This window comes from Planococcus citri, chromosome 3 (genome assembly GCF_950023065.1).
Source record: "Planococcus citri chromosome 3, ihPlaCitr1.1, whole genome shotgun sequence".
Lineage (NCBI taxonomy): Eukaryota > Metazoa > Arthropoda > Insecta > Hemiptera > Pseudococcidae > Planococcus > Planococcus citri.
The window spans coordinates 31,603,228-31,621,061 of record NC_088679.1 but is presented as its reverse complement, the minus strand read 5'-3'; the positions used below and the strand labels follow the sequence as shown (position 1 = coordinate 31,621,061).

Sequence of the window (17,834 nt, the reverse complement as noted above, 5' to 3'; positions counted from 1 at the left end):
CAGCTCACTAACTGCTATCCAAAATCTTTTTTCCGATCACCTTCTAATTCAAAATATTCATAAAACTCTATTTGACTTACAAAATTCAAACTTCTTCACACAGTTTATGTATGTTGTACCCAGCCACGTTGGAATCTTAGGAAATGAAATTGTAGATATTAATGCAATGCCACCACCCTTTCTCCCCTTATATTTATCACAGCTGACGACCTCAAATCTATCTTCACCAAAGCACACTTAAGAAATGGCAAAACTTTTGGTCCCTCCAAACCACAAACAAGCTCTTTCAACATAAAAAAATTAGTCCATCCTTGGAAAAACCTCTCCCACTTAAACAGACTTGAAGAAATCATTATAACCAGACTGAGAATTGGCCACACAAAACTCACACACAATCACCTCAATGAAAAGGCCCCAAAACCCACATGTCAGTTCTGCCTGTCAGAACTTATATCTGTCCAACACTTACTTTACTATTTCACTGTCCCTCCTTACATCAGCACAGACTGTCCCTACAAATAGATGAAAGATCCCTCCCCTCATATTTACCCCTCAAAATAGCGTTTTTTCATTTTTTCATGCTTTTTAACAATAGTGAAAATTGAAGGGACTATGTACTCTGGAGAGAGCTAGATGAGGGTAGCAAAAAATCTGACGTCATATTCGTGCTCAGTGGTATCGAATCGTAAGAAAAGGACACCTTACTCGTTAATACTTGCTTATTTTCGCCAAATTTCTCATTTTACCCCAACCCTCCCCATGAAACATTTTTACACCATTTTGAGGAGTAAATATGAGGGGAGGGGGTTGACAATTTTTGTGGGGGTACGTACTATGGATATACATGACTTCCAGAAAAATTTTCAAAATCGATCAACATGGGGCTGAGAAAAGCGTTATTGAAATTTCAGAAAAGGGGGGTTCTCAAAAAGGGGAGGGGGTGTAGATATGAAATTTTTCACGCGCAAGTTTCTCCATTGTACCCACCTTCCATGCTGTTTATCAACTCGAACGCTTTCGGGGACCATTTCACCCCCCTTAGGCGCCTATATCCTTTATGTATTTTTCAGGAAACCCCCCTTTTTTGAATGGCTGTGGTTTCACCCCCCCCCTGAAACTTACAAGGAAAGTTGATACATCATTACATCGGAAATTGACGTAGATTCTTTTATCTTTCATATATTTTTCGCTAAAATGCAATGCGGCGGAGAAAATCGCGAAAAACTGATTTTGGGGGCACAAATGTGGGTCTGGGGGCGAAGCACCACGCGGATTTTGGGGGAGGGTTTAGTATGTCATTTGGGACACCGTCCTGAGCATTTTGGCGCAAAAAATTTCCCCTAATTTATTCCAGGTTGAGTTCTTATATGAGCTAATTTGACTAGATTATACGAATGGTGCTATTCAAGAAGGTCCTATCGCCAAAAAACTGGTTTTGAGAAAAACACATTTTTATATTTCAGAGTTTTGCTACTTTGGTTTACAATGATATAGCGAGCTCCAGTTTTTTTTGTTGAACAGAAGCATCTTTCCACTATTTATTTCCTGTGTAGTAATTTTTTTTCCACCACCAATATTTCCATGGGAGCGCTTTACAAAAGAGACATTGATAGGACCTTTTTGAAACGACAGGACCTTCTTGCGGTTATTCCACCTAAAAATCAATTTTATTCCTTCTCAAACCCACCAAAAACATGAAATAGTTCAGACAACTTGTTAGGTACATAATTTACAAGTTTAAAACACCAACTCTTGAGGAAAAAATTGAATTCAGAATCACTCGGTTATTTCCATTTTTACAAAATTCGATTTCCGTCGCACCCCACTCCCCCCCTCCCCCAAGGGGTCGGGCAAAAAAAAGGACATCGGATTCGAATTCCTCGTTGAAAATTACTACGAAATCACTACTTCCAACTCTTTGAGTTTTGTTGTTAAACCCCAGGCGCGCCTTTTTTTGCCATCCAAGTCACTGTGGTGGGCCAGCCTCACCAAATTCATATGGCTGCTGTTTGTGAAAAACACCACATAGTGCGCTGCGGTTTGCACCATTGTGTGCAGAAAATGTCAGAGATTCAAATTTCATGAACTCTTCAAAAAGGGCATATCGGTCAATAGGACCTTCTTGAATAGCACCATTTGTAGAACAGAATTCCATTTGCGTAATTCTTGCATATGCATTTGAATCTCTGACATTTTCTGCACACAATGGTGCAAACCGCAGCGCACTATGTGGTGTTTTTCACAAACAGCAGCCATATGAATTTGGTGAGGCTGGCCCACCACAGTGACTTGGATGGCACGACGACGCGTCGTCGCGTATGTTGGTTGTTGTGTGTGTGCTTGTGTGGGGTATAAGTACAGGCGTCGTCTTAACGATTTTTTGTTTTAAAATGCCATAAAAAACTATCAAAATCGCACGATCTAAGCAACTTTTTCTAATCTGTTTTCACCATTTTGCAGAGCATGAAATTTTGAACATTTCCCTCGTTGACAGTACCCATCTAGCATTTTTAGTTTTTGAGATAATTTAATTCAAATTTGGATTCAAAATAGCTCAAAAACTAAAAACCCTAGAGGGGTAATGTAATCGAGGGAAATATTCAGAATTTAATGCTCTTTAAAATGAGATATGAACCACCTTCCTAGCTTTTTTTGTTCTTGATATATTTGAAAATAATCGAAAAAATGGAAAAAACAGCCCATTTCAACTCAAAATTTGGGCCCTTCAATTCCAAAATTTTTGCCCCCGCGTATTTTTCCAATATTCTAGAGAAGTTAAGCTGTCGATTAAATAAAAATTAGCTCTCTAGGTGCCATAGATCGGGCTGGGAATTTTTTTCCGATTTTTCGAGTATTTTTCGGGTATTTTTTGGGTATTTATTTTTCTTGCAGCTGTATAGTGTATGGTATAGATGGCCAAGAAAAAATTTTAAAAGTTCGCTCCACTGGTTCGAATTTGGAATAGTTCATCGTATTTATCAACACCCCAAGCCATTACAAATTTCTTGGTGTGTCATAAAATCACCAATGCGCACATCAAGTTAAGTACAGGGAAGTCCGATGCAAGAATGCATTGACTCATGGCTCAGATTTTGAAATTATCTGGTTGGAGTTTGTCCCTGTATATTATTAAGGCCTAAAATCGATGGTAAAACTCAAAAACAGAGCTTTCGTGTAAAATTTTTATTTGTCAGCAGCCTTGAAGAATTAATTTTGAATAGTCATAAAAATTGAAAATGCGAGTCAAGGAGAAAATCATCGAACATACTGGGCTAAAAGTTTTTATTAAATTTTAAATATCCTCTGTAATAACTATTTACCTAGCCAAGACTCAAGGCATTGCTTATTAATATTCTGTCTTTTTTTCAAGGAGGCCGCGTCTTACTCTCATCTAGTATTCGAACATAGGTAAATTAAATTAATTTCAATGGCAACCAAAAATCGATAACTTCTATAATCGATTTCGATACCATCAATCAGTGGCATAATCAAGATTTTTCCAAGGAGGAGGAAAGCTCGATTTTTAGGCATGAAAAATTAAAATTTGAAGTAATTATCTGAACATCCTTCATAAAATAAGTACTTACCTATGATTTATTCATGAAAATGAATATGAAATTACCACAGCTTTTAGCTATATTCAACTTTCAGCTTTAAAGTTTCGAGTTTTGGCTAAGATTTTTGAGCAGAAAAAATAGAAAACTTTTTTTTAGAAACGTGGCAAAATTTTTGAAATGGAATTCAAATATTAAAATTAAAAAATAAAATCAATATTTCATGTGAAACTTGAATTTTTAAAAAAGAAGATAGAAAGGCTATAACAAATGATTTAGTGAGGATAGGTGTGATCATTAACTATAAGTGTGAATTGAATTTATTATTCCTACTGGAGATGGGCAATAATTATTCCCTAAGAGGGGTGTGGCGGTTCGGTTGCGGTTTTGCGCCGTAACCTAGCGGCATGTTTATCTGCGCCAAATGCGCGCGCCGCTCGCCTAGCTGAGAGTTGTACACAGCTGAGTACTCGATGTATTTCATACGTTTCATTCCGTTTTATCTCTCTTGCTCGCTGATGCTCTTTTTGTATACTTTTATCGTGAATAAATACGTTATAAATTCACGTCCGTGTTGGCTTTTATTTTGCCTAAATAGAACTTGTTTAATTGGGTACAAAAACCCCAAAGTGGTGACCCTTGACGTTTTTTATTTTTCTGAGCTCGTTTTTGAGCAGTTGTAACGTTTTCACGCATATTCTGACATTTCCGGAGGTGTTTTTCATGCAATTTTCAGACGTTTTCGCGTGTTTCCAGTCTATTGTCTCGGAGGTATTCGAATGGTAAAAGGTTTCATCTGTTCCTTCCAAGCTGAGTATTTTAGTTCCAGCCAAGCTGAGAAATTACGTACGTAAGTACCAGTGTTATATAGCATATTTTAAGCTGTTTTTTGGCCATTCTAAACTGAGATGACTGGACCAAACGACAATTCCAACGCCGACAATGAGCAGCCCACGCCGCCACAGCCACAGGTCATAAATGCTGTTCAACGCATAGAATTACCAGCATTTAATGGCTCAAATATTCGTCTATGGTGGCGTCAGGTTGAGCTGAGATTAGGTCTGGGCACTTTCAAGAATGAGAAGACAAAATTCGAGGCTGTTGCTGGTTCCCTTCCTCACGATATAGCTACAAGCGTGCAGGAAATGATATTCGATCCACCAGAGCTGAATCCATTCTCCGCACTGCGTGATCACATTTACGAAGTGTACGAACCATCCGATACTGAGCAGATTACCAAATTGCTAGAAGGTTGTCAACTTGGTGATAAAAAACCATCTATTCTACTAGCTGAGATGCGTGTACTCGCGAAAGGTCGCGTAACCAACGAAACATTGTCCGAGCTGTTTAAACGAAGATTACCTGAGCCAGTTCAACTTGTTCTAGCTGCTGGATGCGTTACTGATCCGGATAAAATGGCCCAAGCAGCTGATGCTGCAGTTCAATATGTTCGTCCGACTACAGTAGCAGCAGTAGCGACGTCAGGTGCAACCAGTGCATCAAGCTCCGAAGCATCTGACCATAATTCGTTACTTGGTCAAATCTCAGCACTGACAAAAGCTGTCAATACACTCGTCAATGAAAATAGACAGCACCGATCGCGCTCACGTACGCGAAATGATTCTGAGAATGGCCGTTCACGTTCCAGACAACGTTCCGGCACGCCAAGAAACGCCAACTACTGCTGGTACCATAATCGTTGGGCTGAGAAAGCGAAAAAGTGCGTTGGCAGTTGCCAATGGCCTAAGACGCCGGAAAACAAGTAGCCGCGCTCCAGAATGCGGCCTATGGTGCGCCGGCAATGCGATCTCGCCGTTTATTTATTCGAGATAAAGGTACGAACACGAAGTACCTCGTAGATTGCGGCGCTGAAGTGTCTGTAATTCCAGCAAGACACGCGGATCGTCGTCACAGGTCCGGTACCAACCTGTATGCGGCAAACGGCACACCTATTCGTACATATGGCACTCGCCTACTTCGATTGTCACTCGGATTGCGACGCGACTTTGTTTGGCCATTCATCATTGCTGATGTGGACAGGCCAATCATCGGTGCTGATTTCTTAGCTGAGTTTCACCTGCTACCTGATATGCGACATGCAAAGCTGATTGATGGTTCTACCTTGCTGTCTGTAGGGTGTATAATTGAGTCTATTGACATTGGCACCACAGCAGTGAGCACCGTTGATCACAGCTCTGAGTTTGCGAAGGTGTTAGCTGAGTTTCCAGCACTGACGCGGCCAAATCGTAAGCGCGAATGCGGCGTAACACATTCTACTCAGCATTTCATCGAAACTGAAGGTCCTCCTGTCACAGCTCGAGCTCGTCGCCTACCACCGGAGAAATACAAAGCTGCAAAGCTGGCATTTGAAGAAATGCTGCGCTCCGGTGATGCACGCCCATCAAAAAGTCCTTGGGCATCCCCTCTCCATGTAGCAAACAAACGTGGCATAGAGAGGTGGCGAATGTGCGGCGACTATAGAGCACTGAATGCGGCAACTCGCGCGGACAAATACCCTGTTCCAAATATCCAGGATTTCAATGTCACGCTCCATGGAGCTAAAGTGTTCACAAAGCTGGATATTACGCGAGCCTACTACCACATTCCGATGGCGCCTGGCGATATTGAAAAAACTGCTGTGATAACGCCATTCGGATTGTTTGAATTTCCATTTATGCCGTTTGGCCTAAAAAATGCTGCCCAAACTTTCCAGCGTTTTATGGATGGATTGCTGAGAGGCCTACCATTCGCCTACGTTTATATTGACGACGTTTTAATCGCTTCAAACTCCATGGAGGAACATCGCGAGCACGTACGTCAAGTGCTTGAGCGCCTATCTCAAGCTGGCCTCACACTCAGTGCTGGAAAATGCGTATATGCGCAGAATAGCATTGAGTTTCTCGGATATGACGTTGATGCAGCTGGAATTCGCCCCTCTCCCAGCCGAGTAGAGGCGATTACGACGTATCCAAAGCCAAGCGATGTATCCGGCCTCAGACGTTTCATAGGCATGCTGGGTTTCTACCGACGTTGTCTGCCAAACGTTGCTGACATCCAGCGGCGCGTGCAAGCTATCATTTGTACCAACAAAAAGAATGATAAAACACCTCTTGTTTGGACTGAGGACGCTGAGCGCGCATTTGAAGAGCTGAAACAATGTTTGAAAGATGCTGTAATGCTTCATCATCCAGATGGCTCGTTACCTATCATCTTGTCAACTGATGCATCCAACACAGCTATCGGAGCAGTTTTGTCGCAGCAACGTGAAGATGTCCTCGAACCATTGGCATTTTTTTCGCGGAAGCTGTCACCAGCTGAGACACGTTACTGCACATACGATCGTGAGCTGTTAGCAATTTACGCAGCTGTGCGCCATTTCCGGTGTCATCTCGAGGGCAGAGAATTTGCGATCTATACAGATCATAAGCCCATAGTGTTTGCATTCGATCAGCACTCAGAGAAAGCTCCACCTAGACGCGCTAGACAGCTTGACTACATTGGGCAGTTCACTACAGACATCAGATATGTCGAAGGAGCTGCCAATATCCCAGCTGACGCACTCTCACGCATTGAAGCGATTAGCGTTGAGTCTGAAATCAATTACAGCGAACTTGCTCGCGAACAACGAGCTGATGCTGAGATTGAACAACTGCTGAGTGGCGATTCAAAGCTGAAGATCCAGCCTAGAAAGCTGCCAGAACAAGACACAGCGATTCTGTGCGACACATCCGGTGCCAAACCTAGACCACTCGTTCCAGTGAAATTCCGGCGTGCAGTTTTCAACAGTGTGCACAACTTAGCGCATCCTGGTGCCAACGCATCAGCGAAACTCGTCAGTGCGCGTTTTGTGTGGCCTGGTGTACAGAAAGACTGCCGGCAGTGGGCGAAACAATGCGTTCCCTGCCAAAAAGCCAAGGTTTCGCGACACACTCGTTCTCCACTTGGTGATTTTGAAAAGGTGCCTCGTTTTAACCATATCCATGTGGATATCGTCGGCCCTTTGCCTCCCTCACGTGGTAAGGAGTATCTTCTCACAGTGATTGACAGAACTTCACTGTGGCCAGAGGCATATCCGCTGAGTCACATCACCGCTGAGGCAGTTGGAGAATCTATAGCACGCGAGTGGGTACCTAGATTTGGAGTACCGGCAACCATCACCACCGATCAAGGCCGTCAATTCGAATCGGACTTATTTACGAAGATGTCCTCTGTTCTTGGCTCAAATCGCATACGCACGACAGCCTACCACCCCCAGGCCAATGGAAAGGTCGAAAGGTGGCATAGAACACTCAAGGCTGCGGTGATGGCGCATCAGACTACTGCCTGGATGGACATTCTACCAGCAGTCCTACTTGGCCTTCGCTCAACGATCAACAGCGAACTTGAGGTGTCTCCAGCTCAACTTACATTTGGTGCTGAACTCCGTTTACCAGGAGATTTTATTGCTGACACACCTGAGCTGAGCAACACACCAGAGTTTGTGAAGAAGCTGCAGTCAGCGTTACAGAGTGTTGGAAAAGCTTTCAGACGACACGGAGATACTCCTATTTTCGTGCCAAAAGCTTTTAGACACGTGTACACACGTTTTCTTATGTGTCAAAACCCAACGCGCTTCACTCATTCCACCATACACTGGTCCGCATTGTGTAATTCGCCGAAAGGATAAAGCGATTGAGATCGAGGTAAATGGAAGAGCAATCTTGGTGTCTGTTGACCGTTTAAAACCCGCGTATTTAGCACCTGCGCCGGACGTCGTCAAATCAAGGAGTCAGATCGAGGATACAGTTGAATCCGAACCTGCTCAGCATCCTGAAGCTGAGAAAAGTCGTCCAAAACGCAAAGTCCGTTTTAAAGGCGTTTATACTCGATAAATTGTATTCGTATTCACGAAAATTTTCAAACGTGTAATATTCTAGTCATTTTTGTACATACTCTTGTTTTTTTTTCAATTTTTTTACAATTTTTATTTTTTCCGCTATTTTGTGTTTTTTCAATGTACAAATTTTATTCTTTTTATTGTTTAATGTATTTTATTACTTATTGTATCACGAGTCCCTCGCTTAGGGGGGAGTACTGTGGCGGTTCGGTTGCGGTTTTGCGCCGTAACCTAGGGGCATGTTTATCTGCGCCAAATGCGCGCGCCGCTCGCCTAGCTGAGAGTTGTACACAGCTGAGTACTCGATGTATTTCATACGTTTCATTCCGTTTTATCTCTCTTGCTCGCTGATGCTCTTTTTGTATACTTTTATCGTGAATAAATACGTTATAAATTCACGTCAATGTTGGCTTTTATTTTGCCTAAATAGAACTTGTTTAATTGGGTACAAAAACCCCAAAAGGGGAATAATTACCTCTTACCTGGATAGCTCAAGAGTGGGTAAAAGGTTGATCAAACCATCCTAACCAATCACAGATGTATCCTAATTGTAATAAAACTCATTCTTAGTGACTACTAAAATGCTAATTCATTATTGATTAGTTTTTTTTTGTTAAACACCTCATGCAGACGCACTAGGCGCCGAGGGTTTATATTTATTATAAAAGAAAAAACAATCTTAATCTTAAGGTTACTAATATTATTAAAGAAGGTATGTAAGGTGCATAACAAATTACACAATTGATCATTATTCAAATGTGAGGGCGCATACGAAAAGGGTCCAAATGAACAAAAAATCAATTTTCTTTTTCTACATCAAATTTTCGAAGGAACTCTTCAAAAATCGAGTGGAACCCTCCATAGGCCCCAATTTTCATCATTTCATCGAATTTTCTTACTTTTAAGCGAAGCATGCATAAATTTATTACTCACAAAAGTTGAAAAATGACGTAAAAACTCGTAAAAAATGAAAATTTTACAAAAACTTGTGACTTTAAAAAGACATGAATAGAAAAAATAATGAAAGATTTTTCTGGTAACGGAACCCGAACCCAGTACTTCCGGCAAGATGATCCATCAGTACAGACACCTAGCCACTGGTATCGATTTATGAAATGTATTTTTCAATAATATATAACTAACTTTATTTTAAAACTATATAAAAAACACAAGTTGAACCGAAAAACATTGCCACAATTAGCCGCAAACGATTTTTATCAAAACTAACACTGTAAATGTAAAATTCTTGATAATATCAACTGAATTGCTCACTGTATCAACTTTGTAGTGCCTAATTTAGCCAGTACAGGTCATTGGAGGGCGTGGGTGAATGTGTGGTAGTATGTAGGACCTTCGAAGTTGGAATGGCAGTGCGTAATCTTACCTTAAAACGAGGGGGGTACCATTTGTTTCGCCGCGGACGTTTCGCCGCCGCCGAAAAAAGGTCATTTATGAAAAAGCGATCATTTTGCCGCCACAGTCGCCAATTGCAAAATGAGTTGGATGCACACCCATCTTTTTGGAAGTTCATTTCCACTCTGAGGCAAATCCAAAAAGGACGCGATCTAACTCTCCGAAGAGCATTATAGTTGGCCACAGTTCCGATAAAAAAAGAAAGAAATACAGAGAATGTGACGAGCGAATCCTGAAAATAGTTCAACAATACGACAGACATTCAATCAGTGAATATTTAGAGGCAATTGCCCATAATTTGAGGGGCCTGATGGAAGAAGGGCTCCCTCGTCGGAAAAGCATGGTTTTAAGAAAAACGCGTTTAAAGTTTCACTTTAGTTGCCAATTAAACCGCGACAATGACAATGGCCCCAGTCGCCTCCAAGCACTGCCACCAAGACCAGTATTTCAAGCTTTGGAAAATGAAATTCATTCTGTGGTGCCTCATAAACTACCCCCTCCCCCCCAAAAAAACAACTCCTTGAACAGGATATCGTCTCATGTTCAGAAAGGTACATAATGTAAATAAAAGAATTATGTACTTTGAGGCACATTATTAACTGAAAGTTGGCCAAGTTTATAATTCCTCAATAAATTTTAATGACTTCAACGAGGTGTATAATTTAAGGTGAGGTCAGCCCACAGCCTTATTGGCTATTATAGCTACAAGTCGGCAATGCTTGCAATAATACATCCCTAATAAATTATTTTAAAAACACAGTACATAATAAATTTAACATCACGTATCCACAGTAAAATTCAGCGTAAAAGCTCTTGGTACCTACCTAACTAATTACCTAACTGTACTTGGACTCACATTGAGAACAGTATTTGCACATTTAATTCAAATATCAGTTCGAAGTTGTATGTACTAACAGCTTAGTTCGCCAGTTTTTGATTTGTGCATCAAGTGCCTATATAGTACTAGTACATAGTCTATAATAATTGTGATTGAAAGTTTTTACATCATGGAAGTGATAAGAGATATTAAAAAAATAGTGCGCCAAGTATTCGGAATAGAGAATATGTTCGGCTTCGAGACAACCTTAGCAAATCAGCTCTATTTAATTTACTGCTTGGCGGGTAATATGCGTTTTACGGATAAAGTACACCAGAAAACAAAATTCGTGTGGTTCTGTATCACCTACGCGGTATTTACTCAATTAGTATTTTGTATAATATCATACCTAATCTATGGTAGACACAGTGCGGATATTTTGATACTTATTTACATTGGATTCATGTGGATACTGGCAGCAACCGAATTATTAGTAAAACCGACAATCCTATTTTCATACAGAAATGAAATAGAACGAATGATTTTGATGGTTGATCGAATACTGATGAAAAAAACAACTCAATATAAAAACGAGTATGATTTAAAACAAATACTGATAAATGTCATGATGGGATTTTGGTTACCAGCTATAATCTACCTATTAATTACTGTGCTGGACATGATATTATTTTATGAGGAAGAAAAAGTATTCGATTATATGTATTACTCTATACCATTTTATGGACTTGAACACTACGCATCGCTGGAATTTTATTCATTCATGGTTTTTAATAGTATGTGGCAGGGAGTGGGTTGTTTTACAGTATTGGCAGCTAATCGAATTTTTGCAATACCATGGATCGTTGTTTGTCATAATGAGGCTCAACGCATCATCAACGAATTAAATTCATTAAGCGCAGATGTTGAAATTAATATCGATAATTATGAAAGTATGGAACCCAAGTTCAAGAATGTGTTGGAAAAATGTATACGAGATGTAAATGATCTCAGAAGGTAATTTTCTTTCATATTGATACAATGTCATAGGCAGGTAGCTAACGATTATTTAATTTCAGTAAGAACATTTTTGAAACGGATAAAAATTTTTTATAACTTGTTATTTCGATCGATAAGAAACTTGTATCACTGAAATAGCATGGCATCTACACTTCAGAATCTAATTATGAGCTGCTGATGCTGAAGTTCGACATAAGCAGTGATTTCAAATTTTCAAAGAATCTATACAACATAACATAATTCATATCAAACTAGAATTTCTATAATATGATTTTTTAATCCTTAAAATCTAACTCAATTTTCATCTTCATCATCATCATTGAACTTTGACTAGGTGAGCTGTTCAGCCCGTCTGGGAAACTGTAGAAGAATTGCTCGCTTGTGCTCCTCATGCCAGTTGGAGTCCGTTCGTCAGGCATTCTATCAACCTGTCTTCGCCATTTCTTTCTGTAATCTTTAACCCGTCTAATGATTGGCTCTGCTCTTATGCTCCTTCAGGATGTCTTCATTCCTTTTCCTATCGTGTCTCGTATATCCTGCCGTGGCTCACATGAATCTCATTTCCGCTGGGGTTACTCTACTTTTTGTATCCTTGAACTTTGGGAAAGTCGGCTTGACGGCGCAGAGGGCAGCTCCCCTCATCAAACTATACTTCCTTGGGCTAGAAACCCATAGAAGCAAAAATTTAAAAAAACAACAACTTCTCGAGAAAGCAATAAAAAGAAGAAACCATCTTAATTTTCAATCAGTAAAATAGTATCGCTGAAAACTACAATTTCTACATCATTTTCACTAACCATTCTGGTGATCATTATTACAGACTGATTTCAAGTTTTCGAGGCTATTTAGAAGCCACAGCTGGTATCATATTTCCAGTTATATTGTATGTTGAAGTTGTCCACGCTTTGGTTTTCGTGTCGGTAAGTTTCAAAATCCGAGTAATATTTAGAAATCAGTATAAGTAAGTATACTGTCTTGTAATGGATAAATTTCTTGATTACATGATCAATTTTGCGGCACACATGGACACACACCAGCCAGATAGTCCATTCATGGTGCGAATGAGGGAATTCTTTGCCTTTACGGCTACAATTCAAGAAGTCTATATGCTCTGTTGGGTAGGAGCCACTCTCAAAAATATGGTAAATTTTCATTGATCAAATATAGCCATACTAAATCGTCGTCAACTAATAGGCCCATGTATGCTTTTACATTCACACAGACATCAGATTTATCCTTTGCTGTATATTCTACACCTTGGTATTGGTTAAAAGGCATTCGTAAGGATGTTTATATTTTTCTATGTGAGACGCAAGCACCAATCCAACCAGTCGCCCTCAGTGTTTATCCATTGACATTGGCAACATTTCTTCGATTTTGCAACGTTATTAATTCTTCAGTGAATGTTTTTCGAGCGTACGCACATAAAGCATAGATCCTATGTGTCTAAGTATTTTGCGAATAATTACTTACCCACTCTTACACAGATACTAATTTTCCACCAATTTATAAATAATATTTCACCACTACATTCACCTATATGATTAAAATAGATCAACTTATTTAACTTGTAATTAGTTTTTACATTAGTGCCCAAAAATCTGGTTGTTTAATTTTTAAATTTTTTTCTTCAAATAAATCATACAATTTTCATTAGGGCCTATCTATGCACTAATTACTTTAATACCTATGAAGGGGATCTTTTGAACTGGCACACTCCAACTGAAATGAGATCAAGCTAAATCGAAAATGCATGTTTCTAAACCTCCAATAATTATCATTTCAAGTTCTCAAACTCAGTTTTGGATTTTAGAAGAGTTTTAGAGAGTTTCGAAAATTTTAAAAAGCTGAGCTCACAGAACAGGAGGTTTCTACAAAGTAACTGATTAATCATTTTCCATCATAAGAAAGGGAAAAAACTTGTCCACGTTGACCATTATTGAATAAGCTGTACCTAATGAGTTTTCAACTTTTCTTCATTATTTTTTTTTATAATGAAAAAGACGAACCAGAGTAACTACGTAATTCACTTCAACTCCTCCCCCCTTCATCCAAGACCCAAGGCTATCAACTTTAAATTATTTTAAAGTCTACTTCAGTAATAATATTTAATTTCCTGTAGTAGGTATTTTCGAAAAGCTCTGAATGAGCCAAAAATGAATTTCGGTGCCTACAAGAGTCCACAACGTGATTGAGCTTCTTCACCACACAAGATGGTAAGAAAATGAAATAAGAGTGTTTTGGTTTCACAACCTTCAACAAGACTCATTTTTAAAAAACCAACGCTAAAACAACTATTTTGCACATTATTTAGGGCCTTTCATGTGAGGTTTGCTTGAATTTTAGAGTGAAACAAACACATAAGTAAACTGCAATTTACAAATTCTTAAAATATGTAGTAAGTTTCTGTTCGGGGAATTGATTTGAATTTTGGAGCCACCGAACGATGCTATACAGAACGGGAACTTACAAGAGATATGATATCTGAAAATCAACAATTTTCACCTCTCGTATGCCAAAAAAAAAAAATAGTTTGAATCATGTACCTACTTCACTTTTTTTAGGGGAGGGGTGGGGTCTGGGGTGGGGTAATTATCCACGAAAATAACCGTTTTTGAAACATCGTTTCTCATAAACCACCCTCCTCCCATATTAGCGAAAACTATACTTGAAAAATTCTAAGAAAATCATCAACGGCAATAGAAAACATCTTGGAAAAAGTGAAAATGAATTTTTCGCGTATTCTACAATTTAGTCAGACCTACTACTACCTACATATTTATACTCAATAAAGATTTTAACTTTCTAAAATTAAATTTCAAGATCGTTTTTGAGAAGAAAAAATTCAGAATTTTTGCTCCTCAGTACTTTTATTTTTTGGCCAAATTTCAAGCTAATTGAATGAAAACAATTTGAGATAACATACGTAGCATCCCTGAAAAAATCATTTTGAATGGCGTAAAAATTAAAAATATGAGTCAAGGGCAAAATCATCGAGCGTACTGGGCGTCTTTCATTCAAAATTAAATACCCCTTCTAATGACTATTTAAGCCTCCAAGGCATTGCTTATTAATGTTCCTTTTTTTTTCAAGGAGACTGCGTCTTATTCTCATCGATTATTATTCGAACATACTCGTAAATTCATTACCACTTCCACAATTGATTTCAATATGACCAACTAATGATGTAGTCAAGATTTTTCCAATGCAGGGGAAACCTACTTTATATTTACTTAATGTATAATTAAAACAACATACTTACAGTAAAATTCAGCACACCCACATATAGGTAGGTAGTAGGTACCTAATTACATTGAAATCAGTATTTGCATATTCGAGTATATCAGTTCGGAATCGGTCTTATGGTTGGGCAACTTAGTTAACCAGTTTTCGATTCCCACATTAAATTCATAGTAACTGTGATTGACAATTTTTACATCATGGAAGTGATAAGAGATATTAAAAAAATAGTGCTCCAAATATTCGGAATAGAGAATATGTTCGGATTCGAGACAACGTTAGCCAATCAGCTTTATTTATTCTATTGCATGTCGGGTAATATGTATTACACGGATAAAATACACCGGAAAACAAAATTCGTGTGGTTCTGTAGCATTTACTCGGTATTTATACAAATCGCATTTTCTATATTATCATATCTAATCTATGGTAGGCAGACTGGGGATCTTCTGCTACTTGTTTACACTGGATTCATGAGCATGTTGGCAGTAATTGCATTACTTGTGAAACCGGCAATCATGTTCGCATACAGAAATGAAATAGAACGAATGATTTTGATGGCTGATCTAATGCAGAAGAAAAAAAAAAGTCAATCTAAAGGCGAGTTTGACGCCAAGCAAATACTAATGACCGGTCTGACAGCATATTTTATACCAATTATACCATACTTTTTGATTACTGCACTGGATATTGTGTTATTTTATGAGGGAGAAAAAATATACAATTATGTATATTATCTGGTGCCACTTTCCGGTCTTGAACACTACGGATCGCCGGAACTTTACTCATTTGTTACCATCGTGTCCGTTGGGCAAGGAATCAGCTGTGAGTTGGTATTTATAGGTGAATTCCTTTTACCATTACCTTGGATCGTTGTTTGTCATAATGAGGCTCAACGCATCATCGACGAATTGAATTCATTAGGTACAGATGTTGATATCAATATCGACAATTACGAAAGTATGGAACCAAAGTTCAAGAATGTCTTGGAAAAATGTATACAAGATATAAATGATCTCAGAAGGTAATCAATAATCATTTTTCATGTCAATACAATATTGTACCTATGTATCAATATGAAATAGCATGTCAGCTACACTTCACAGTCTAATTTTGATCTATGTACTGGAGTTGAAGTTCGACATAGTGAGTAGGTAATCAAGAGAACTTAAAAAAAATCGAGAGCGAAGCAAATCATGTGAAAAGGTTCAAAAGAGGTCACAATCGATTCTGAATGGTCAAGCATACTTACTGACTGAGTGACTGAGCTATAAAGATTGAATTCAAAAACATTGTAGCCTACCTACCTACTACATATTAGCTAAAGCGCTATTTTTGCAGTTTTCAAATTACAAAAAAAATTGCTTGATCAGAATTTATGGCAGACCTGAAAATAACAACATCGTCTAAACAAGATGCACCTTCAACATCCCCCCTCCCAAAAAAACTGTCTGTACTTTTAGGTCGCCTAATCAACAATTCTACACCTAATTCCTAAAGTTTGTTTATCCAACAAATCATACACAATGCTCATTCAACAGGTTAACAAAACTTATAACAATATTGTCTCTTCATCACTAACCAATCTGATCATTATTTCAGACTGATTTCAATTTTTCGAGGCTATGTAGAAGCCACAGCTGGTATTACACTTCCAGTTCTTTTGTACGTTGAAGTTGCCCACGCTTTGGTTTTTATGTCGGTAAGTTCCAAAATTCATGTAAATTTAATTTAGAAATCAGTCAGTACCTAATTGAAGAATCTTCTGATTGGAACACATTGGATGACGCATTACCAGCCAGATACTCCATTCATAGTGAAAGTGAGAGAACTCTCTGTTTTTATAGCGACAATTCAAGATGTTTTTATCCTCTGTTGGATGGGAGCCACGCTCGAAAAAATGGTAAATTTTCATCAACAGCAACCATCTATATCTACTACACAAATCGTCATCAACTAATATGCATACTTTTACATTCACATAGACATCAGATTTATCCTTCGCCGTATATTCTACACCTTGGTATTGGTTCAAAGGCATTCGCAAAGACGTTTATATACTTCTATGCGAGACACAAGCACCACTTATTCCAGTCGCCCTCAGTGTTTATCCCTTGACGTTGGCAACATTTCTTCGATTTTGCAACGTTATCAATTCATCAGTAAATGTTGTTCGAGCCTACACTCAAAAGTCATAGCTAATGCATACTAATCTAATTCAATCACAAATGATAAAACATAAAACGGTTGTTTTTCATAAGTTTATGTACTTACCTACCTAATATTTTGTCATCAAATTCACCCATGTTTCGATAATCATTACCCATACGTATTCATAATAATTCCAATAGGTATTAATCAATGAAATGTAACAATAGGTAGTGTTACTGATCTAACTATAGAAATTTAAATTTTTTTTCTTTTTAAATTATGTAGTGTACACAATTTTCATTAATTATTCACGCTGTACGCACCAATTATTTTAATATCTGACAACAGGATCTTTTGAACTGACACCCAATGATTCCAACACTATTACTTTATTGATGCTTAATTTAAAATAGTACATAGGTATAATAGGTATAAATAATTGTATTTCTATAATAGGTAGTGTTTATTTTAGCTGATCCAATAAAATGATTCATCAATCATAATTTTTCAGGTTTTGCATTTTCATCAAAAACCCACTTTTGAGCATTAGGGTGAAACCAAATCCAGGATTCAAAAATTTTGACTTCTGAGGTCACCTTCAGAGGCTCGTTTTGGATTTCTGCGTAAAACAAAAAAAAAACACACACACACACACAGAGATAAACATCTACACGCTCAAAAAATATGCCTTGCTGCTCCCTTTAGGAATTTTTGAAATTTTGGGCCTTTCTTTCAGGGGCATAATTTGAGTTTTGCAGCCATCCAT

General features: G+C 38.4%; 1 protein-coding gene across 1 annotated transcript; it reads left to right on the top strand.

Annotated features, from left to right (window-relative positions):
* Nucleotides 1–14,779: 14,779 nt before the first annotated feature.
* LOC135841118 (uncharacterized) lies at nucleotides 14,780–17,541 on the top strand. The gene is made up of 4 exons (XM_065357929.1): nucleotides 14,780–15,941; nucleotides 16,520–16,619; nucleotides 16,716–16,820; nucleotides 16,903–17,541. Exons 1-4 carry the CDS (start codon nucleotides 15,118–15,120, stop codon nucleotides 17,113–17,115), a joined length of 1,242 nt encoding a protein of 413 aa, XP_065214001.1. The 5' UTR covers nucleotides 14,780–15,117; the 3' UTR covers nucleotides 17,116–17,541.
* The last annotated feature ends 293 nt before the right edge of the window (nucleotides 17,542–17,834 follow it).